The sequence below is a fragment of the Armigeres subalbatus genome, chromosome 3 (genome assembly GCF_024139115.2).
Source record: "Armigeres subalbatus isolate Guangzhou_Male chromosome 3, GZ_Asu_2, whole genome shotgun sequence".
Taxonomy (NCBI): Eukaryota; Metazoa; Arthropoda; class Insecta; order Diptera; family Culicidae; genus Armigeres; species Armigeres subalbatus.
In genome coordinates this window covers 225,112,651-225,137,174 of record NC_085141.1, presented here as the reverse complement: position 1 = coordinate 225,137,174, position 24,524 = coordinate 225,112,651, and the positions used below count along the sequence as shown (strand labels likewise).

Here is a 24,524-nt window from a genome sequence, read left to right as displayed (position 1 = left end):
AGCCACTGGGGACGTCTGTCGATCCAGCCGACAAACGCGTGGAATGGTGCCGCGACATTTCGATGAATTTGTGCTACAATACACTGGAAATAGGAAGTTTCCAGGAAGCGGTGAAGAACCCGTTATGGCTTCAGGTCACGCACGAGCTGTGTGGAACGTGGAATATCGTCGTTTTGCCACCTTTAAGAGAAGCAGTGGGTTCGAAATTGGTGTTCCGCTTAAAACGTAATGATCATGGCAAGGTGGTGAAGCACAAAGCAAGAATCGTGGCTCAGGGATTTAATTTTAAATGTGACAAATAATTTGGAATATTGAGAATAGAGAATATGAAACAGAAAACAGATGGACAAGACATGGACAAAAAATGAATGAAAGAACTTTTCATCAGTTTGTATCAGCATTCTGGTTTTGTAATTATATTTCATTATCATGTAATAGTTATTGTAATATAGAATTCTATTTGTTACATTTCTTGGAAATATTCACCTTTACTATTTTTGTTTGTTCAGTTTTCATAAAAACGCTGTTGATAGCAAAATGTATGTGTGTATGAGAGAAAAAGTGTGAGAAAGAAATAATCTGTTCACTTTCTTGCTAATTGCTATGAAAATATTCACATTTTCTAACCAAAACAATAAGAAAGACAAGCATTCATACCTACTTGCCTAACAGTGAAGTGATGGTATTTGAAAATGGTGATCGCGCCTAAGGTAGTTGCATATAGAGTGTGTAGCTTCTTCACGCGCTTCACTGAATAACGATTTAGTTTATAAGGAGCTCGAAAAATCAGTCAGACTTGGGCGGTCTTTCTCACTTTGATCTCGACTTTGGTTAATGCTAGAGAGTGCGCTACTCTTTTCGCAACTTCTAATTAGCTTCTTTTCTCGCTCATGGTTTAGTGTACAGTTTAGGCTCTTACGTTTAGTCGCACTTCTTTGGGATTGCTCATATTGGTAAGAAACTGGTTTAAGGGCATAAGTTTTGGTTTGGTTTCGTAATATATTAGGACTCTACATATACGATCAACAACTGGCATTTTCCGCTTATATTTAAAAAAAATATTTACACCAAATTCTCTCACCATTGAATTGCAATATCTTTGCAATAGTAAATTTTTCATAACAAGTTTGTTTTATTTGGATTGTTATACTTCATATATAGTTTAATTTTCTATTTTCCGTTTAAGCGCTAAGTATCATTTAAATTTATGGGTTCAAAGCGCTTTTCCAAACAATAGACCCAGTGTTAAAAAAAATCATTATTTTTATCATCCGCAGCATTAATTAAAATTGCACACTCACCAGACCTGACGTAGTTGTAATTAGTAGGATAGCCTAATCTAACTGATTTGTTTACACATTTTTTTATCTACACAGCCGTATCGCATTACAACAATCATTCATTTTGTCTATGGTTTTCATATCCAAGAATTACATTTTCAACATATTTGACAGTGTTCTTCGCGACATTTGAACATGGAACATAAAGAACACTACATACCGCATCGTTTAGTTTACTAACAGAACCTTAATCAATGTTTCAATTGCATAATTTCAACTTATTAATGACTTTTCTAAAATTATTTCTTCGAGCATTTCGATTTGTCAGGTCGCCAAAAACAATTTTATGTTTGCTGAAAATTATCATGTTTATCGCGCAATATTATTCGGCTTTCCACGATCGGTTAGGATGCATCCATGGTTAGGATGGCTTAAAATCATGCTGTATTGAATCCACCATATTCCGAACGCACACCGTGCAGAAACCCCGACCCAAAAAGGCACCTATTTATTGCGGCTACTTGCTGCGCCAGGAAAATACAATTCTTTAAAGAAAAGTCCACGACAATATTGCGCTAAAGAGCTCCGCACATAGGATACGTTTGCGTTGCGTTTGACAGTTTTCCCATGGGAAATGTGTCAAACGCAACGCAAACGTATGCTATGTGTGGGGCTCTTAACTCTGCTGAGCATAACCTCAGTCTCAGTCGATTCTTTGGCTCATTTCAACTGTTCAACTGTTCCGAAGAAACCATAAGCCTCTAACTATTTTAAAAATCGAAAACAAATACCGAAAAAGTGCATGTGTGAACCGGCCTGAACAATTCACCCATTGTTCGTTCAAAGTCGGGCAAATGTAAGGCAAATTTCGTAAAACAGGACCTTTTTTGATTTTTTGTTTTGAATTTTAAAAATACTTGGAGGCGTAGAAATATGTTTTGTTTTAAAGAAAGTTTACCTTAAATAAAATAAAGAATCGATTGAGTGAATAACATTTTTTGACGGGAACGGTCAATTGTTTTCGCGTTCTTCTCGGACAAGTCACCGCATGAATCGCGCACTCAGAAAATTTAGTGTGAAATTGGTGCTAATGAATGATTTTTTTTTTTCAATCCACGAACGTGAAAAGCTGAATGGCAAGCGATTTGGGAACATAAAAAAAAAACGGCGTTGTTAATAGTAATAATGATGTTTTAAGGGCAATGAAATCACTAATTGCACGATTTACCGTATCCATTCGTAGGGCAAGACACCAATATTTTTTTTAGAGGTTTACACCAAAATAAGTTTTGATTTTTGGTTTAAGAAAGACCATGTTTTTACACTTCACAATTTTAAAATTAATTCTCAATATACAAATTCAAACTAGAAGCCTTTCCATGGCTTCAAATTTTAAACAATATATCAACCTATAAATAACTACTTTGCAGGCGTTTAGCGAAGCCTATTAGGGTTTGTTTGCTTCAGGTAAAGTTACTTGCTTTTAGTTTCCACTAATCTCTACTCTTTTTTCGACATACTTGGAAAGGGCTTACGATTATCAAAACAGTCAAAAAACTACGGTTTATGCCGTTTCTATTCACAGAAGTATTCCAGAAAAACATAACAGAAACGTCCATACTGACCAACTCAACGAAGGTTCGGTCAATTATTCAATAAGTAAGCAGCGGGGCAGGTGCTCCCTCAGGTAGTCGAACAGCTCCTGTGACGCTCCGGGGCAGTTGGTTAGCTCGAGCTCCTGTAGGTGGCGCAGCTGTATCAGGCTGGACAGGCCCGAAGAGGTGAGCAGAGGGCAGCCGGCCAACGATAGCACCTGGAGGTTCCGCATCGAGCACAGATGCTGCAGGCCAAAGTCGCGAATCTGCGTACACCAACGCAGGAAAAGGGCTGACAGGGAGAGCATCGTCGAGATGTAGCCGACACCGATGTCGGTGATGTGTACGCACCTGAAATTGAAAACAAATTGTTATTTAATTAAATTTTTCTTTTTGCCTTTCTTGTACAACAAAGTTGAGCAGATCACTCCAAAAACTATTTTTTTAATAAAAGACCCTGAGACCCATAGTGTTTTATACCAATCGACTCGATTAGTTGAGGTGATGTATGTATGTTTTTTTTTCTTCCTAAACAATGGAGGGGGAATCTGCTCAACAGACATCCTGGGTTGACCAGGAAGTGCGGGGTTAGGGATCATCGAGGGAGGCAGGACTACATCCCCGACCCGCTAAACCGTTTCCATTGCCGCCAAGCCCATAGTCCCTTCGGTACAACCAGAAAGTAATGCTTCAAAGGGGGGCCAGTGCACAACGCACCCTCGAGGATAGCTGCGTGTCCTTGCAGCACCGAACATCGTAACTCGCTTTTTTATAAGAACACCATGGTATCGTGCCAGCGCGTTGCCGGCTTTCCAGGTGGCCTTACCACGCCCTATGTCCTCGGAAGGTGGGCAGGATCGACTTCGCGTCTGCTTCCCTCTGCACGACTGGTATCAAGAATGATGATGCCGCGTGCACCCCAAATTGACCTTTCTGCGATAGGGCCTATTCGCCAGCACACAGAGGGACTTGCCGACGCGGTGCCTACGCCTGCCCCAGCCTTGACGAGGACCCCTTTCCGTCCTCGGGCTCGGAACCCGCCCGGTTGACCGACGCCGCGAAAGCGACGATACCATGTTGTTCTTCGCGCGGCCACTTGTTCGATAAAGGGATCGAGTTCGACCACAGAGCATGACCACCGGTATGACCCATGAAGCCGACTCCGATCCCTTGGACCACCTCTTATTTGCGCCTGAACTAGCCATCCTTGAGTCCACGCGCCACCTTCTGTGTAGCTCCGAGACGATTTGGGCGATAGCCGATAAAACGGCGTTCCAGCCAACTTCATCGTTACACATCCTCCGAACTAGGTTGTCCGGGGTAGTGTCCAGACCACATGTGGCAAGCATGTGGTCACGCATTGCGCGAAAGCGTGAGCACACGAACAACACGTGTTCCGCCGTTTCCTCTAAACCTGCGCACACCAAACACTCGGGCGAAGCCGAGCAAGCCAGCTGCGTTACCACGCTTAAACGCCGGGCACATCGAACCCCCCATGGGGTGCTTGCTGTTCACAGCTTTGCTGGAACAAATCAAACAATTGGGAGGGTTCGTGCAGCATTGTGCCTTATGTTCCTCCAATCCGCAGCGTCGGCAGAGATTGCTTCTGTCAGGGCCTTTGCAGTCCTATTGCTTGTGCCCCGGTTCCAGGCACTTGAAGCAAACTTCGGGTTGCTCGTATATGCGCACAGGGCATACCGACCATCCCACCTTGACGCTCCCTAACTTGACTACCTTGGAGGCGTCCGCTGCAGATAGCCGAACCAATGCTACCTGCGTCCCTGCCGGACCTTTCCGTAGCCGAACGGCTGCGGTGGGCGTCTCCACTTCACACTGTCGCCGCAGTGCCGTGACGAGCTCTTCGACTTCAGTGATCTCGTCCAGGTCTTTAACCCTTAGATTCACCTCCGTCGTGAGTGCCCTCACCTTGATCGTCTCGCCTAGGACCTCCTCCGCCAACTTTTTGGCGCCCTTTTGCTCGCCCATCCGGGTACGTCTTATTCGACGTACGTCGGCGCCGAGTTCACCGAGCTTGACGTCACTCCTCATCGCCTTCAAGACGTCCGAGTACTTAGCCTCGTCCGCCGTGATGACTAGGGCATCGCCCCTGGAGTGATTGGCGCCTACCCTAGACTTCTTGCTACCCTCATTCGCCTGGGCCTTCTTTTCGGCCCTTGACGTCTTCGGTTTCCTCTTGTTCTTGACCAGGGTCCAGGAGGCGTCATCCCCCTCTATTTCCCTGGTCTGGTGCGGCTGAGAACTTTCAGCCTGCCGTAACCCTTTGCCACCGTCTTTCCTGAGTGGACGGACCTTTCCAGGTCCTTCCTCCCCGGTTTTGGAGGTACCTGACCGGGGTTCAGCTTCCAGCCCCACTACCCTTGTTCGGGGTAGTAAACCTCCGCGTTTTGGAGCGGCCCCAGGGAGCTCATCCCCTGGAGACTGTCTCCCCGTTTTGTGTCTGCTCCGTTGGAACAGTCACCCCGACGTACCCGAAAATCCTTGACCCTCAGTCTGGGTAGCCTTTGGCACCACCATCCTCGCTGGCACGCCTTCGGTCGAATCGACCTTGCCCGAGTCCGCGAATCCTTGGGCCTCAGTCTGGGTAGACCTCGACTCCACCGATTTCACGGGTTTACACTTGGCCGTCCCGACCGCCCTCTCCAGCTTGGCGTCCAGCATCGACTTTCGAAGTTTCTGCAAGCTCCTCTTGAGGTCCTTGCTGATATTATGCTTCGATGACGCAAAGTCGATGATGGCGTCCAGCTGTTCCGCCACTTCGCCACCTCGAAGGCCGAAAGCCCATCGCGTTTGCGGTTCATCGCCTCCACAAGCCATGGGCCGTCAATAACCCCTACCGGCGTTTTTCTAGCCGAGAGGAAGGTTGAGTGACCCACGCTGGCGCTGCGCACTGAGCTGCCGACTATTGCCTCTAGCCTCCTAGGCGGAGACCTGAACAACCCACCTCTTGCGAAGGGGTTGTCGCCTACACTACTACCACTAATTAAAGAATTGACTTGGTTTTCCATTTTGGTCCCACGAGTTGCTCGGGAAAAGAGGTCCACCACGCCAGAGCCCAGCATGACGCGGTAAGGGACAATTACTGTGGAGGGTGTCCAGGTACCCCACAGGCTCCGTTAAAGGCCTAGCTTATTTTTTCACCCCCCTGGCCATGCATCCCCTCGGCACGGGTCGCTTGACGCCTTGGGATTAGGGGTTAGGGACGATGGTCCCGATCTAACTCGCAGTGGCCATGGGGAGGGGTCGTCAAGCCCTTGGACAAAGTCCCTGCTGCCCCCTCTCGACACCCTGGGCATAAGTGTATTCATTGTACTTACCACACAAGAAACATACTCATGCAATAGCGGGCATAGAAAAGCTTATAGTAGAAATGTAGAACCGTTGAGGTTAAGGAACTAAGTAACGCGAAATGGGATCTATTTTAATCTTCCAAGAATGCGAAGTAAGTTTGTATGACAAATTGCGGAAGGCCATTTCGCGGAATTCCATTTCGCGGAGTCGCGGAATAGTGAATTTCTCATTTCACGGAACGATATTTCCCGGAATAACCCGTTTCGCAGAAAAATTAAATACACTACACTATTATTTTGATATTATTTTGAATACTTAATCGAAAAGAGTTATCATTAGCATAATTAAATTATAAGTATTGAATCCGCACCTACCGCAGTCCGAATATTTAATTCGACCACTACATCGTTGCAGTACGCCTGCGCTCAAAACTCTCGACATTGCACAACACGAATCGAAATCAAACGCCGCGGCTTAACATTTGGCGGCTACAAGACGGTACACTAGCCTAAGACTACGCGCAGCAGCTGGAAGATAGCTGGAGAGATATTCGATCCGCTCATGGTAGCACAGCAACCACTGCGCTTGGCACGGTGCCCCCGGATCGGAGAAACAACTGGTATGACGGCGAATGGGAGCAGTTAGAGGAAGGGAAGAATGTAGCATGGACGAGGTTGCTGCTACATCGTACGAGGGCGAACGGGACACTATACAAACGGGCGCGGAACAGACAATGCGCCAGCGTCGATCGAGAACAGTAATAGACGGAGCAAGTGTACCGCGCCAATAGCACACGATAATTTTATGAGAAGTTGAACCGTTCATATAAGGGCCACGTGCCACAGCCTCATATGGATATAAACGGAAACCTTCTTACGAACGAGCGTGAGGTGATCCAAATGTGGCGGCAGCACTACGAAAAGCACCTGAATGGCGATGCGGCAGACAACGGTGGCAGTAATGGTAATGAACCTGGGAGCACGCACGCTGTACACGTCTTCCGGCTCCGGATCTCTAGGAAATCCACGAGGAGATTGGCCGGCTGAAAAACAACAAAGTCCTGAGGTTAACCAACTACCAGAAGTTTGAACACGGCGGTGAGACATTGGCAGGAGTGGATGGAAGGTGTCGTGTGTCCCATCTACAAAATGAGCGATAAACTGGATTGTAGCAACTACCGCGCAATCACATTGCTGAACGCTCTACAAGGTACTCTCCCAAATTTTATGCCATTTAAACCAATTGCAAGATAGTTCATGGGGCAGTATCAAGCGGGATTTATGGGTGACCAGGTGCTGGCCGTACGTCAGGTATTGCAGAAATGCCGCGAATATAACGTGCCCACACATCATCTATTCATCGACTTCAAGGCCGCATGTTACAACCGATTAGGACCAGCTATGGTAGCTACTGCACGAACACGGATTTCCGGAGAAACTGATAAGGTTGATCAAGGCGACGATGGATGTTCATAGTTCGAGTTTCAGGGGCATTCTCGAGTCCTTACGAAACGCGGGCAATATCTTCCGTGTCTGCTATTCAACATCGCTTTGGAGGGAGTAATACGAAGGGCAGGGATTGACACGAGTGGTACGATTTTCACGATGTCCGTTTAGCTGTCATAGTTACATAGCTGTCATAGTTACGACATAGTTACTAAAGCATGTAGCGGATCGGACTAGTCATCAATACGTCGAAGACGAAGTACATGATAGGAAGAGGCTCTAGCGTGACAGGAAATCGTACGTACTTTTGGATTAGCAAGTCGCTCCGATCGAATAGAGTTCGCCATCGTACCAAATTATCAACAAAAAGCTCATTAGACCAGTAGTCCTCTATAGGCACTAGACTTGGACGATGCCAGTGGAGGACCAACATATTCAATAACTGCTCCATTGGATTCGATTTCCATTCATCTCGTAACACTCTCCGTACGAACTTTTCTCATCTTCTAAACGACAATCAGTAGTAGCTAGGCCTAGATTTAAGTTTATTGTTGGATATAGTTTTAAGCCGAATTGTATCATTTGGATATTGTAATCTGTTGATGCATAGAAAAGATGAGGAGGTTCTGCGCCCGCTTGAGTGAGAGCTAATGAATTTCTAATTGTTCAACTCAAGCAGGCTTTTCCCTGCTCCCAATAAATAAATAAATAAACTAGTAATCCGGTGAAAATGGTTCTCTACAACGATCCGACGGACACTAGAAGGCGAGGTGCGCAGCGAGCACGGTGGATCGATTAGGTGGAAGACAATTTGCGCATCCTCCGCAGACTGCGTGATTGGCGACGTGCAGCCATGAACTGAGCTGAATGGAGAAGACTTTTATGCACTTGCACAGGCTGCTCCGGCTTAAGTCTGAGAAGCAGGACCAACACGCACCTAGAGTTTTCGAAAGGAAAGTGCTTCGTACCATCTAATGGTGGAGTGTAGATGGTGGACGGTACGTGGAGGAGGCGACAACCACAAGTTGCATCAGCTATTGGGAGAACCAGTCGTCGTTCACATAGCAAAAATCGAACGACTGCGGTGGACCGGGCACGTAGCCAGAATGTCGACATTACTAGTGCAATCTCAAAGCTGTTTGAAAAACTGGCCCACAATTTTTTATCTCACAACTGCCTGGGTTATATATCAGAGGATCAACATGGCTTCATCTTCAAACGATCAACAACTACCAACCTACTTGTTTATTCGTCAACCATCACTAAGGCTTTTCAGAAAGGACAACAGGTTGATTCGATTTATACGAACTTTACAGCAGCCTTTGATAAAATCAATCATAAAATCGCCGAAGCCAAATTCGAGCGTCTCGGATTCTCCGGGCCTCTCCTGAACTGGCTTCAGTCATATCTGAGCAATCGAGAAATGGCAATCAAAATTGGAGATTGCATTTCATCCTATTTTCCGATGACTTCAGGAGTTCCCCAAGGTAGCCGTCTTGGGCCACTTGTTTTTATCATTTATTTAAACGACATCAATTTGTTGCTCAAGTCTTTCAAGCTCTCATTTGCCGATGATTTCAAGCTGTAAAAATCTCGATGATACGTCGTTCCTACAATCACAACTGAATTTGTTTTCAAACTGGTGTGATTTAAATCAGATGGTACTCAATGCTGACAAATGTTCTTTGATGTCATTCTCCCGCAAACGTTCTGTGATTAGCTACGACTACAAAATCGGTTCCACTAGTCTCCGGCGAGAATCTTCTGCCAGAGACCTCGGGGTGATGTTAGATTCTAAGCTAACGTTTAGAGAGCATATTTCGACGAAACTTCTAAAGCCTCTCGCACCCTTGGCTTTATATTCCGAATTGCAAAGCATTTCGATGATGTCCACTGCCTCAAAGCACTCTATTGTTCTTTAGTCACATCGATTTTAGAATATTGTTCCGCAGTGTGGGCTCCATATTACCAGAACAATATTGCTAGAATAGAATCCGTTCAACGCAAATTTATACGCTTCGCTTTACGCCGCCTTCCATGGAGAGATCCTTCAAATTTACCCAGCTATGAAGACCGTTGCAAGCTTATAGATTTAGAGCTCTTAACAGTCCGGAGTGTGATTTTTCATTTTCCCATGTGAGGAAATATTCTCACACAACATTTTATCCAGCCGGCGTGTTGGCTGATAAATTGGTGATAAATTCATGAGCGTCGGTTCCCCGGATAATTAAATTTTGCTGAATCAAATTTTCTATCTAGGGGCCATCCAGAAACCACGTGGTCATATTTTTGAAGATTTTCAACCCCCCTTCCTCCATGTGGCTTATCGTGGTCATTTGGCAGACCCCCCCCCCAATGACCACGTTGTTTTTTTCAAGTACAAAAATTAAAAAAAAAAACCTTATGTAACTAAAACATATGGTTAATCCGATCAATTTTGAAGATGGACAATTTCAATTGATTCAAAATCAAACTAAACCCAGCATGGAAATTATAAATTTTCATGAAGTCGAAAATTTTGATGATGTTATCATGTTGTAATGTGTATCAGGTATTAGGATATCTAGAACTCGCACACCTTCAATGCATCAGGAGGATACAAAAAAAATGTGGACTCGCGAATATCTTATAAAAATTTCGAGAAAAATTTATAATGGTTTAGAAATTTTCCAAAATATCCCTATATTTTTATTTTTATTTTTTTTTATTAGTGTTTTTTTTAAATAACTATAAAGTTCATCACTGAATATCCCTATAGATTCCTTAGAGTATTTGGGACCTTCCATAGCTCTGGAGCTACTGGAAATTCTTAAGTATTACCTTCAGCGAAGCATCTGAACTGAACTCCTACAACGAAAAGTTTATCAGAGAATCACAAAGTTAAAATGTAATCTTAGAGATGCAAATAAAACCTCCTACTGTTGTTTCTTTTGAGTAGCATTCCTGTAGAAATTTCAGTATTGTTTTCAGAATCATCAATATTAGAAATAAATAATTATAAAATATTTTTTTTTAATTGTTCATTGCTAATATTGATTTATTCATAAAAATTTTGTAATTTTTCGTTGAACATTTTGATTTCTTTATGGAAAATTCTTATTTCATAATTGCAATGTTTGCTTTTACAAGTGCTAATTTATTATTGTTCTCTATTGGCAATTTCCTATTTTATTATGGAAAATTTCTATTTTTTCACTACTAAAGAGATTTTCAATCCAGAGCTGGCTCTCTCAAAATTTTTAATTCTTCATTGAAATTTTATTTTGATATTGACTCGTGGAAGCCAATGACTCGAATAATTTCCCAAGGAACTTCTATTCCACATCTCGAATATGCTTCAGTCAATGGTCCTTTCATAGAGGAATGAATGTATTATAGACCAATTATTATTTTGAAGTTCGGATCATTCGATTTGCGCATGTTATCAAAGGTGGCTTAGATATGTGCTGTGGCGCGCGTTCCTCTGCATATGTTTGAGTGTGTGCGAAAAATAAAAAAAAACATGAACCTTGAGAATTCTAAAGATTTATTCTTTGAAAATGCAAAGAATTTTTTGAAGATAACCCATAGACTCTTCCGTGGAAATTCTAAATAATGCCTCAAATAAAAAATACTTGGAAAATATTAAAAAAAATGTGATAGAATTCTCAAAGAGCGTAAAAAAGTATTCCATAAAAAGTATTTTCATTTCAAAATTCCAAAATTGAAAAAAAAATCAACGGAAATATCAAGTGTTTCATGTGGCATTGGAAGCGGTCTGCTTTTCAACTTAGTATATTCTATTAGAATTTTCTCAATTATAAATTGAAAGCTTTAATATGCCAGCCATTGCACGATTATATATCTTGTGTAGCAAGTACGATGGATACACTATACCTAGGGTGTCGAGAATGTTTCCCACCCGAAAACATCCTAGACAGGAACGAGAATTGAACTCGTCATCTCCGGATTGGCAATCCTCGCAAGGCTAACTGGAGACTTACATTTTGAAGTGCACTCCTTAAAATGTTTGCAAAACTTCTTTTGTAAATGAAGAAAAATTTCTGGTGAAGATTCGGAAGAACTTGTCGAAGAAATTCATTAGAATGTTTTTCCACCGAAAATTATATGTATTTCTCACGGGACTGTTTTCAATTTTCAGACAGAGTTCACATGGAATTTTTTTCGGAGTTTTAAGGAAATTTTTTCGGAATTTACACTGGAGATGTTTTGTTTTTTTTTCATTATCAATCTGTAGCAAAATTTCCAACCAAAATTTTCCAGAGAGAATTGTTAAAAAAAATCTGAATGCCAGCACTTTATCAGGATTGTATGAAGTAATGTCAAAGTTTTTACAGGAAATTTCTTTACTTGATTTTTCCTGAATATCCACAAGAAATTCTTTTAAATTATTCTTCTTAATTTTTTTTCTTGGATTATTGTAAAAACATGAACATTTCTCAAAATTGTAGCTGCAGTCCGCTGATGCAAAAGTGTCGGCGGCTTGATGCCAAAAACCATCTGCGGCGGATTTTTTTAAATAGGGTATCTGTTCCTATATCAATAACAATAAGGCAATGCGCATATGAAATGCATTGATTTCTCACCCAATAATCAACAAACATGTGAATAATTATGCTCGGCTCGTGTAATTTTTAATTGAAAACAATTTGGTAACTTCAAAAATGAAATTTTCATCGCATTATAGAAGTATTTAGCTAAAAAACATCATTACCGCCATGCACCTATTTCAATAACATTCAAAAACAGTTAATCCTATGCCTGTACCTATATCAATAATACTGTTTCCAACATAAAATACGCACACTATTACATGTGTGTATACGTAACGATATGATTGCAGTGATGCCGAATTCTTCAATATTTTGTATTTGAGTTGAAATATAATTACAAAATTGCTGTTTTTGTTGCAGTTTTCCATCTTATCAGTTCAATTTTGTGTTTGTCATAATTTATCTTTTCGATATAATTTATTTCACAAACATAAGAGTTGAATTTGGTTGGTCGGCAACCCTTGCAGATACTGCCAGCCATGTAAACAGTTTGGAATACGGACAAGGATAATTGAGACGTTGTTCGAAAGAAACCTATATCAAACTATAGGAAATCGCGTTGGTTATTAAAATATAATTATATTCATAGTGAAAATGTGATGTGCTTTATGTGCTGTGAAGTGAATTTTGAAGAGATAGAATTGTTTTAGCCCGAAATTGAGTGGAAAACACCGGCGTGAAAACAGATGAATCTGCTAGTAGCAATCGAGCAGTGCATCAAACCATCAGTTCATAGGTAGGAAAATGCAAATAAAAGTGCTTTCTAATTTTATCTTTTAATAATTTGATGCTTGTGAATTAAAACATTATTCAAACAAAATCTTGAATAATATTCCAAACATTCAAGAATGTGTTCCATCCATTATTGTGTACATACGATGTGAGAAATTGTAAATAAATTGATTTTTTATTTGGTTTATCGACGGTTGGGATTAATATATGGGCTGTTATTAATATGGGAACAGATACCCTATATTTTTCCATTTTTCCTTTCCAATTTTTTGTGTGGAAATTGAGACTGAATGGCAACCTTTTTTTTCGTTTTTTTTTTGTTAAATATCTTGGCTGTGCATATGCACAGCATATGTTTCGAAATGGACAAATTGATATGAAATTTGCGAAAAAGAATCCACGTGTCTTGGAGGGACTCGAACCCTCAACCACCTACTCTCTAGATAGGCGTGATAACCCCTACACAACAGACCACTTAAAGGTCACGTTTGCGGAAAAGCCATCAGAATCCGAGTACCAACCTCCACCGCGGTTAGCTCTCTTTTTTGCAAATTGAATATCTTTCGGATGCTTTATTTGTCCAATCTCCACATGTGCTTTACTGTTGTATATCCACAGTCAAGCGAGTGCACATTGTTTATTAAACGAGAGGATCGCACTCCATGCCGCCCAGCAACGGGCTGGGCAGGCTGATATAGAATGCGAATCAATCACACTCTGCTGTGCCATAGGCTTGCTTGGCTAAAGCATTTGATAAGTTTAATTGCCTTACGTAAGCGGTCGCGTGTACTCAGACGACTAATGACGGTGGAAGACCGACACTTGATTACAATTAATTGCATATTATTCGGCAGCTTTTTTTGTTTATTTTTGTATGGATATAGGATCTTAGGCTAAAATGGTCAAATAATGCAGATATGCATCGGCGTTGCGACCGATTAAATCATTGAATTTTAATGATTTGTATTTTTTACACCGCTATTGTTATTCTCCAAAAGTTTTTCGTGTAAAAAAAAACCACGTGGTTCTAGAGCAACAACCCCCCTCCCCCCATGTGGCTTATCGTGGTCATTTTCCAAACCCCCCCTCCCCCCCTAAAAGACCACGTGGTTTCTGGACGGCCCCTTAGTCGCTTCTCCAGATAATTTTTACAAGCATATTCGCCAAAAAAAAAAAAATAGATTCGCGAAAGGATTCGAACCCTAAACAATTTTGAAATATTTGGAGCGCCACTTCATGAACTATGAAAGCAAAGAAACTGCTGTATTGGACCTTCCAGTTTGGAGAGGGAAAATAAAGAGCATTTGATTTTCGAAATTTTAGAAACATGGGAAGAAGGATAACAAATTGTCGCATCATTGTTTGTGCACTGCAATTTATCCGATGAGTGAGTGAGAAACCCGAACCCTGGGCAGTAGTTTAAAAACTCAGAACGCAATCTTTTGCTTTTATCGTGTTTACATGAAGTTTGAGCAGCCGCGTTTCATTTCAATTGGTGTTATGACCCCTGCTCCGCCCATTTTGATCCCTGAATCCGGTCTTGGTCGAAATTTCCGAAGGTCAATTTCAAGTTCAAGTAGCCTTCTATGAGCTCCTGATGTGTTCTCATAAAGTTTGAGCAGCAGTTTCATTGCAATTTATGTTATGGCCACTGCTCTCCCCCATTTTGACCCCTGAATTCGGCCCTGGTAAGAATTTCAGAAGGTCAATTCCAATTGGAATGAAATTTTTAAAACTCGCAAAGTTTGTGCAGCCGCATGCCAATTTCCACAGGGAAGCCTTTGTAGTTTTCAAGGAAAATCATCCGGGGTTTTCATGAGAAATTTAACGAAATTTCCAGAACATTCACGGAAATTTTTTTGAAAATTCTTTGGGATTTTCTCGGGAAGTTGCTCAAAATTTCGAGATGCACAAACAACAAATATGATATTTTGAAAAATGTTTAGTCTTCCACCCCGCTCTAGGGGATGTTGGTAGTTGTTTCGGAAAAGTTTACGAAAGTCTACTAGGGAGTATGCGGTTTGACAGCTCCTATTTCCATAGAGCACAAACGAAACCGCGAGGAATTCCGACGATCAGGTGCTGAATGCGAGCCATTTGAAAAAAAAAATCCGTTCGTCCTGGGTCTTTAAGGTGACACGGGAAGCACGAACAATCATCAAATCGTCATCATTTTCATCATTGAATGCTTTTTTTTTACAACAAATATGATTTTGAAAAAGTATCACCGGCGCGAGCTTACTCGCAATCTACATGCTAATTAATTTACAGTTACATCAAACAACTGTAACCGAAATACGCCGCTTCACAATTACGAGGTGATAATCCCAGAAAGAGACAAAATATAGGAAAAATAACACGGTGTGTAGTGCTTCCCCGAGTCACCTTAAGGGTTAACATCACTAGTGCTGCTTCATAAAAACTGTCTGCGGCTGTGTGGCGCGGCATCGTTCTTCCGCTAAAAGTACAAAAAAGGTTGATTTTGGTACCTATATAAGGTTTTGTGGGGTTCGGTGCCATGACCCTCCCCCTCGAATCAACCCAAAACCTGGTGCCGTGTGTAGTGTTATGCTGATTTGATCCATGTTAATGTCAATAAATTTATTTTTCCTGGTCTATTTTTTATTAGATACTCTGTTCAAAAATATCACCATTTAGGGGGGAGTTGATGTGTTATAATATATGTACCTCCTTCCCTCTACGTCATTGACTGTGTTGTTTGTGATGATGATGATGATGATACTACCATCTATTGTAGCAAGGCACTTGCCGATACCAATGGTCATATCTGACAAACGATTCGATCATGTTTATATTATTATTTGTATTTCATCAAACTCCTGTATGAAGGACCAGAAATGGGCGGGGTGGTCCCATAAGCAGAGACACTTATGCGAAATCCACGGAATGAGTAGAGAATCTCCTTCCAGAAGAAAGTTCGTGCAAATAATAATAGCCCGCCTTTTATCCACAACATGTTAATATGTAATAGGAAGTTGGCAATCTTTTGAACATTGAACAAGTTCATTTGTCGTCTGGAGTCTGAAGAAAGTGGAACCGATTGTACGGTTGTACCAGAGTCTATTATTGAGTTACGCAAAGAGTGAAGCCAAATCTACCTATTGAACTGTCAAACCGTGAACAAAGTAAACAAAAATGTTTGTTGGTAAGGCGGAAGTATTGTTATCGTATTATGATTATTATGGCGAATTAAAACACATGAATTGAAATGTGTTATTGCGAGAAGATTGAAAAATTCGAACCGTGGTCCGATGGTCGACTGTCGGAAATCTGTTCCGCAATCGTCAAAACACTTGTTGCACGGTAAAATTTTTTGGTTTATTTTTTCGGAGTGAATGTTGATTATTAAAATCAACGACACTCAGTCTGCTTCTTCTTTGCTCCGCAAAATTAGAATTTTTCTCTTTTCTCGCAATAGATTTATTCTAGAAACAGCTTCAAAAAACTTCAATACACCCACCAATAAAGTAGCAACAAGAAACTCACGTCACAGACAAACAGACATAACACTCGTCAAATTTCCACTCTGCTGTCTGTGCTCACGTGTTTGCACTCCTGTGGGTGACGTGGCTATCAAATTAAAATGCTTTAGAAGTGAACACTCCCGTGAAGTCACTTGAAGGGTTCAATAAAAATGAAAGTTCCCAACATAATAACAAGAGTATCATTCAGAATAAGTGTAAGAAGATCCTCTTTGCGCGACTCTATATAATTGACTTCTCCAAATGAATGGAGGTGTGCGTGACTTCGCTGTATTCCTGTCAATGTGTGCTGTCTTCCTCCAAAAGTATTCGTGACATTTTTGCCGCAACAAGATTACCACCCACTTTATATATTCTATACAGTGACTTTAGTGTGCGAAGAACTGCGCTTGGAGAACTCAATATAGTCTGGGTAGGTCTGGGTTGTACCCAAGGGGCTAGACTTTACTAAAGTGGCGCAGATCAGCGCTGCGTGCCACTATAGTTCTCTCTTTTACCACCTTTTATTCTCCCATTGTTCTTATGCAACGCAAATAGTGACGTCACTATTTGCGTTGCATAAGAACAATAGGAGAGAGAAAGAGACAACTAGTGGCACGCTGCTCTGATCTAATGCGCCACCTTAGTAAAGTCTAGCTCATTGGGTTGTACCACCCTGGCATCAAGAACATCACTTGTCTTTTCTTTATCTCGCTCGTCAAACTGCAGCAAATAAGGCCGACAATGCCACCAATATCGACCTACAACAATCCTAGCAACCAGTACCATGAGCGGAAACGATTTTAAAAAAGTCGTCTTTAGACGCCTACAGTCGCCAAATATTCACTCGTCGGCGACCAATATTCTCACTGAATATTCTCTTACTTTTATAGCTTGAAACTAAACTCTTGGAAAAATATATTGCGGAAAAAATTGACACCGATTTAAAAAAGCGTCCGTCTTGCGTCATACGTCATTGACTGTGCTGTTTGTGCTCCAAAATTTCAAATCCACCATCATTAACTTAAAAAGGTGCTGTTTGTCTGTAACTTCGTCACGAAACTTCCGAAAAAACGTAGTTTTATTGCAATGTTTCTTTTGCATTTAGCACAATTGTAAATTTTCTAATTGATTTAATTATATTCATTTGTGCCTGCTGTCTTACGCAGGGCCTTTGGAGATTCCCTTCTATGCACTTTTTCAGAACGAGAGTCAGAACCTATTACAGGTTCGTATGAAAATCGAAAGAAAATGGAAGAAGGTAGCTTGCTAACAAGAAATAATTGACGGGTACACTTCGGTGTTCCCAACAAGTTATCTTCTGATTGCGCAAAATTGCTTTGTCAATAGAAGATCGTAATTAAATTTAAAAGTGTGCTTTCATTTCATCATCAGACGCAGATGAGGCTGTGGTGCTGTGTGACTGTCATCTGAGAAAACCTGTGTTCTTGTGATATCGCGTTTCAACTGAATGATATACATGTACCAAACAGTTACTGCAAACGTAGTTATGCTCCTATTCTTAAAACCAGAGTTCGGCGAACACAATTGCGAGCACATCGGCTGTGATTTATTTAACTTATCAATATTTTTTGATTTGCTGACAGCGTGATTAGGGTTTGCTTGACAGTGTTTGAAAATTATAAGCTTTTTTAATGTTCTAAAATTACGTTTGTATTTTTTTTCTTTGAAAGTAAAATTATGAAATACTCAATGAATGCTGGTGATTTTTTATGAGTTTGCTTTTAATTCAACAAAAATAATGATGATTTAAAAACAAATATATTTAAAACTCCAGACCACATAAACACAAACTGTTATCATTTACACACTTGAAAATATAACGCAGCGGCAGCATATCGACTAGACTGGATTTCTGAACCTCTAAATATGTGTTGCGTCAAAAATTAAAGAAGTTATGTTGAAAAATATCAGGAATCAGCGTCGGCGCGCACAGCTCCTTTTTTGTTTTAAAAAGTTTAAGGGTGTGTGTCCGCTAGAAGAATTAAAAGTTCACTTCAACCCGAAATCTATTAATAGTTATGTATTATACTCTTTGATTAAAATCAAAGCTTTGCAATTTTGAAGCTTGCATTTCGATTTTATGTACATTTACTTTACCATGATTGTAAGGACGTGGCCAGGTATACAGCTGCTTCTGTATAAAAATAATTAATAATCCCAAGTATTTTTTTTGTGTCTTTATTTTGGAGACTTTCAGCCCGAGGCTGGCTCGTCTCCGATAATCCCAAGTACTAATTTGCGACAATATGCAGAAGATTGCTCAATTTAGCATTGTATAGCCACTTACGATTTGTACAATCCCTTATGCTATGCTGTGCTATTACTTTATTGACAGCCAACCCTAATCACCTTGTATATTCTCAAGACTCAAGGACATTTCGTACTTTTTATAGTTGAGACCTGTTAGGATCAAACAGGATTTCCTTGCGAGAACTCACGAAAAAAAAATGTTTATATTTTTATTTTGGTGGAATTGTTTCCAATGTTTTTAGCATAAAGCATAAAGCTTCCCTTTTCAACTTTCCAAAACTGTCAGAGTAGGATAACTCGACCAATTCTAGCCTAAGTAACATGTTTCTCATGAATTTTTTGAATAGCGCAATCAACAGAAAAATATGAAAGCTTTTGATTGCAGTACTCAAATTAATTCATGAAAAAAATGTTACTCAGGTCCTTTTGAAAAGTTAAGCGAGAATTATAGTAAAATTAAGCATTGGATAAGAGCAAAAAATATGTTGAAAATGCTTTTAAAAATCAGCTGGATAACCTTTATCGTTTCTTTCGCAGAATAGTTTCACGTTGCTAGACGGCTATATTGTTTCCTTTATTCCCCACAAAAGCTTTTCAGATGCACGTTAAAAAATGGATTTATTTTTATTGATCGGTTACAATCTGTGATACTAGAGTGGCCCAAGCCTATATGGAAAAAGTGGAAAGTCTGGAATTTCAAACCTTGCACCCTTAAATGACAGTTTGGGGGTCCCAGAAGCTCCCCTGAAAGTTTCAGCTCATTCGGTCCAGTGGTTGGCGTGCGCAAATGGCTCAAAGTTTGTATGGGAAAAGTGATCCAAATGTATGGGGAAGCGCAACCGTTTCAGTTTTTGCTTCTAGGTGGCGCTGTAGTCGACGGATTCCTGTTGTGGACAAAATGTAGAACCTTTTTTATATAAGGAAGCGACTGGTGAAGACCGGATGTAAATCCCTTTGAAATTGGCCAAGTTATAAGCATCCAAAGTCGAGGGTGTCGAGCGTGTCCCCCAGGGGTGTTTAAAATGAGAGCAACGTACCACCGACCATTGCGGCGGCGATGCAGGCGTATTCGGTGCCGTGCGGAATTAAATGCATGATAATCACGCAATCTCGCGAATTTTTATCCGATTGGTAAATACTTTCCGTACTCTGTACAGTAGTGTAGCTGGAGAGGGAGGGGGTGACTTACCACTGAAGCCAACGAGCTGAAGGGGAGACAAAATTCATGAAATATTTGTAACGAGTTGTTTTCGGACATCGTGATGCCCGTTGCATCAATTTTAGAACGATATGATATAATCGTTACAGACAGAGGGACAGAAGGACAGAAAGACAGATAGACCTGGGATATTATATAAGTTATATATTTTTCATTAACTGTATAAATCTACAAAGTTATCAACAAACAACACTCATACCTATATTAAATATTTATTTCAACTGCTAGGCATTCCTTTATAACAGAGCGAGTGCAACCTGGAAAATTTTGCCTATGCTGTTGAACAACTTTGAGAAGATATTGAAGCTGTTCTTTATTTTTTGTCAGTTTTCCACAAAAATCTTGAACTAGTTTAACTCCTCTTTCAGCACAGTCATTCACTACCAAAAATGAATTAATTTTATTTCTACTTTCAACAAATTCTTCCAATTCATCCCATATACTAGGATCTTCTTTGAGAAAATTTGCAGATATTCCAGAAATTTCAAAAAAATTCATCGTGTTTTGAGAAACAAAATCCGAAAGCGTACAAGAAGTCAACTTATCGATCGTAGATACTTTCAATTTTATTTTTCTTACTTCATCACCCTTACAAGATTTTAAATTGTGTGCCATTTCTTTTCTCTCATCAGTAGATATTTCTGGGTCGAAAAAAGCCAGAGCGACTAGTTCTTCACTCAAGTACCATAGATGATTTGCAAATCTTGAAGCCGCAGCCATATGACACATTCCATGCACTTCTACTCCAAAGGACCAACATTTCAAACTGAAAATTAGGGTCCAGTATCAATAGGACACGAAAACATATATATTGAATTATAAGAAAAAACATTTTTCAACTGAAAACTTTTAGGAACATAGTTTAACAGCCAATCAAAGTAGTAGACTTTTAGCATTAGAAAAAGACTTCGTAATCATTTTTTTACAAATGTGCTTCATCGCACCTATTTGGGTTCAAATGTGTTACATGATAAAGTAGAGCTCATAATGATATTTTTTTTGTACCAATTGTATTGTTTCGAACATTTTTGTTTTCATGAAATATTTATATTTTTAAAACAGTGACATTGAAATGGTGTCGCGTTACGAAAATAGTCGTATTATTGATACTATACAAAAAGTACACACATTGGAAAAGTAATATTTTGGATTCTTTTAGTACTCGTCAAAAGCTTACTTTTCATATATTAAGATCCAAAATCGGATAATTATTTATGTAGTTACACTAGGTACAAAAAAATGGTGTCGCGTTACGCGAATTCAGTGTGCTTCTGAAATGAGGGATATACGGCTTTCTGTTTATATATACAGTATTACAATGGATCATAAAATGAAAAAAAAAGTTTCTATTTTGTATGTTAGGGTTTGTACATGAATAGCGTAACAAAATAGGAGGTGCAAACGGGGTGTGTCATTTGATAACTGTTCATACTAAAAAAATGAGTTCCCATATGAGAAATGTTACGAAAAATTAAAATTGCAAATTTGGTTGTTTCGTAGAACTGATAGGGGTCGTCCATAAATAACCGCCGTAAAACTAGGGCTCAATTTTTTTTTTGTTTGGATGGATTGTGAGGCTTTTTTTAAACATCTCTCGCGCATCTTCGCACTCAACATCATCAGGTACTCATAAGAGTATACGTAACGAACAATTTGCTCCTGAACACGGTTTCCTTCTACCATTTCACGGACATGGCAGTTGTGCGTTGCTTTATTGTTGAGTGGGGTGCCCTTGTAAACGCGAGTGCATTTAGTTGTGGATTCTGGGAGGCTTGTCCTTAACCTTCCTAGTGCATTGGGGTCCATTTCGACCCAAGCACACCCAAAACACCGCTGTAACTTTGTAACGCAACGAGATAAAAATCTGAAAAATTCTGACTTTTCCTAACTTTCGGAAATAAGGATTCCCTGAGAAAATCAGCTTCCAGCGACATCTAGGAGAGGCGCCACAAAAAAAGTGACACATTGTGCATTGGGGTCCATTTGGACCCAAGATTTCATCTCGATCACAAAAACTCAAATTTCGACCGATTTTCGATCTTTAGGTACCAAACGAAAGCTGTAGGTTCCAATAACAAGCCCACGGTGTGATTCATCCAAATTGACCACTCTGGTCCCCGGGGAACCTGTGCTAAAGAGGTACTGTTTGAGCTTCTCAATTTGGCACCAAATTATCGAGTTTCCTGTCCTGAAACATAAAATTGCTTGCAAATATGCGCTCTGATGATCCCAACTGTATTTGCTATATTGCATATGCCATTCCTGGGCAAATTTATCCCTCGAGTGGTCATCGGAAAGCCCTCTAGAACATCCGAAACTTCCGTAAAATTGGCCAATTCTTAAAGTTCATCCCAGAGCTTCGCGATTTTTTTATAACCCTTCATTCTGGCAAATTGTGGGGGCTATCAATAGTTAAAGCCTTCTGTGACCTACAAATGTCTCAGAAACGGTCCTCCGGAAGATCCGGAACATCCGTAAAACGGCCAATTCCAAAAGTTTATCCTAGAGCTCCGCGATTTTTTCGTAATGATTCATTCTGGCAAATTGTGGGGGCAATCAATAGTTAAAGCCTTCTGTGACCCCCAAATGTCTCAGAAACGGTCCTCCGGAAGATCTGGAACATCCGTAGAACGGACAATTCCAAAAGTTAATCCTAGAGCTTCGCGATTTTTTGATAACCATTCATTCTGGCAAATTGTGGGTGCAACAAACAGTGATTGTCTTCTGTGACTCCAAAATGTCCCAGAAACGGTCCTCCGGAAGATCCGGAACATCCGTAAAAGTGGCCAATTCTAAAAGTTCATCCCAGAGCTTCGCGATTTTTTGATAACCATTCATTCTAGCAAATTGTGGGCGCAATCAATAGTTAAAGCCTTCTGTGACCTACAAATGTCCCAGAAACGGTCCTCCGGAAGATCCGGAACATCCGTAAAATGGCCAATTCCAAAAGTTCACCCTAGAGTTTCGGGATTTTTTTAAAACCATTCATTCTGGCAAATTGTGGGTGCAATCAATAGTAAATGTCTTCTGTGACCTCCAAATGCCCCAGAAATGGTTCTTCGGAAGATCTGGAACATCCGTAAAATGGCCAATTCCAAAAGTTCATCCCAGAGCTTCGTGATTTTTTCGTAAGCATCCATTCTGACAAATTGTACGTGCAATAAATAGTGAAAGTCTTCAGTGACCCCTAAATGTCTCAGAAACGGTCCTTCGGTAGATCTGGAACATCCGTAAAAATGGACAATTCCAAAAGTTCGTCCCAGAGCTTTGTATTTTTTTCATAATAATATATTCTGGCGAATTATGGATGCAATCAATAATGAAAATCTTCTGTGACCTCCAAAATGCCACAAAAACGGTCCTTCAGAAGATCCGGAACATCCGTGAAAGTGGCCATCCCAAAAGTTCAACCCATAACATAGCAATTTTTTCGTAACCATCCATTCTGGTAAATTGTGGGTGCAATCAATAGTGAAAGTCTTCTGTGGTCTACAAATGTCGTAGAAACAATCCTTCGGAAGATTTATTTATTTATTTATTTATATTTTTACATCCGTAAAAGTGGACAATTCCAAAACTTCAGCACAGTGATTTTTTTTTTCGTAGCCTTTCATTCTGGCAAATTAATAGGGAAAGTCTTCTGTGACCTCCAAGTTCTTAAGAAACGGTCCTTCGGAAGATTCAGTTCATTCGTAAAAGTGCTCAATTTCAAAATAATATCTCAGAGCATCGCAATTTTTTCGTAACCACCTATCCTGGCGAATTGTGTTTGCAATCAATAATAAAAGTTTTCGGTACTGTACGGTAATGGTACTCCGGAAGATCCGGAACATCCGTGAATGTGGCCAATTCGAAAAAGAATTCACGGAGGAACTTCCGAACACTTCGTTGAGAATTTCTGGAGGAACTTCCGGAAGAAGTTCGGTGGAGCTCCCGGAGCAGCTCCCCGAGGAATTACTTGATGAACTTCTGGAGAGATTTGCGGAAGAACTCTCAGAGTTCTCAGAAGAACTTCTAGAGGAATGCCTTTAGGAACTTTCCGAGGGATTACTTGATGAACTTCCGAAGGGATTACCGGAGGAACTTCTAAACAAACTAATGATGATCTGTTACGCTAACTGTTGGATTTGGCGTCTTTTACGGATGTTCCGGATTTTATGAAGGAATTTTTATTATTGATAAGAAAATTATTTTGAGCTATCAGGAATGTGATTACTTGTCATCGGACGAGTTTGTACAATTCCATTTGATTCCACCAATTGATTTGATTCCACTATGTGTTTTGCAGATACGTATTTCGACCTTAACAGTAAGGCCGTCTTCAGTATCTCGTCGTACTTGACTCGACTTTTATTATTGTCATTGCATATCACGGAGGATTTTCGCTATTGATTGCGTACATAATTCTCCCATATGAATGAAAGCGAAAATTAGCAAAGATGTGGGATGAACTTTTGGAATTGACCATTTTCACTGATATTCCTGATCTCCCGGAGGACGGTTTTGTGCACATTCAGACGCCCTAGAAAATTCCAACTAGGGGAGACTGGATTGACTCCCATTCTCTGATTTTCGATGTATCACAACCAAGAATAAATAAACATACGCGATTTCCACACAGACTCTCTCTTCTCG

The 24,524-nt window shown here is 40.5% G+C and overlaps 1 protein-coding gene across 5 annotated transcripts in view; it reads right to left on the bottom strand.

Annotated features, from left to right (window-relative positions):
• Positions 1–369: 369 nt before the first annotated feature.
• The window catches only part of LOC134220378 (F-box/LRR-repeat protein 16), a 197,534-nt gene continuing 173,379 nt past the window's right edge, over positions 370–24,524 (bottom strand). For all 5 annotated transcript variants that reach the window (XM_062699425.1, XM_062699426.1, XM_062699427.1 and 2 more), the window contains one exon: positions 370–3,226. In XM_062699425.1, coding sequence (XP_062555409.1) covers positions 2,929–3,226 — 298 coding nt within the window. In that variant the 3' untranslated portion in view covers positions 370–2,928. The remainder of the gene's footprint in view (positions 3,227–24,524) is intronic.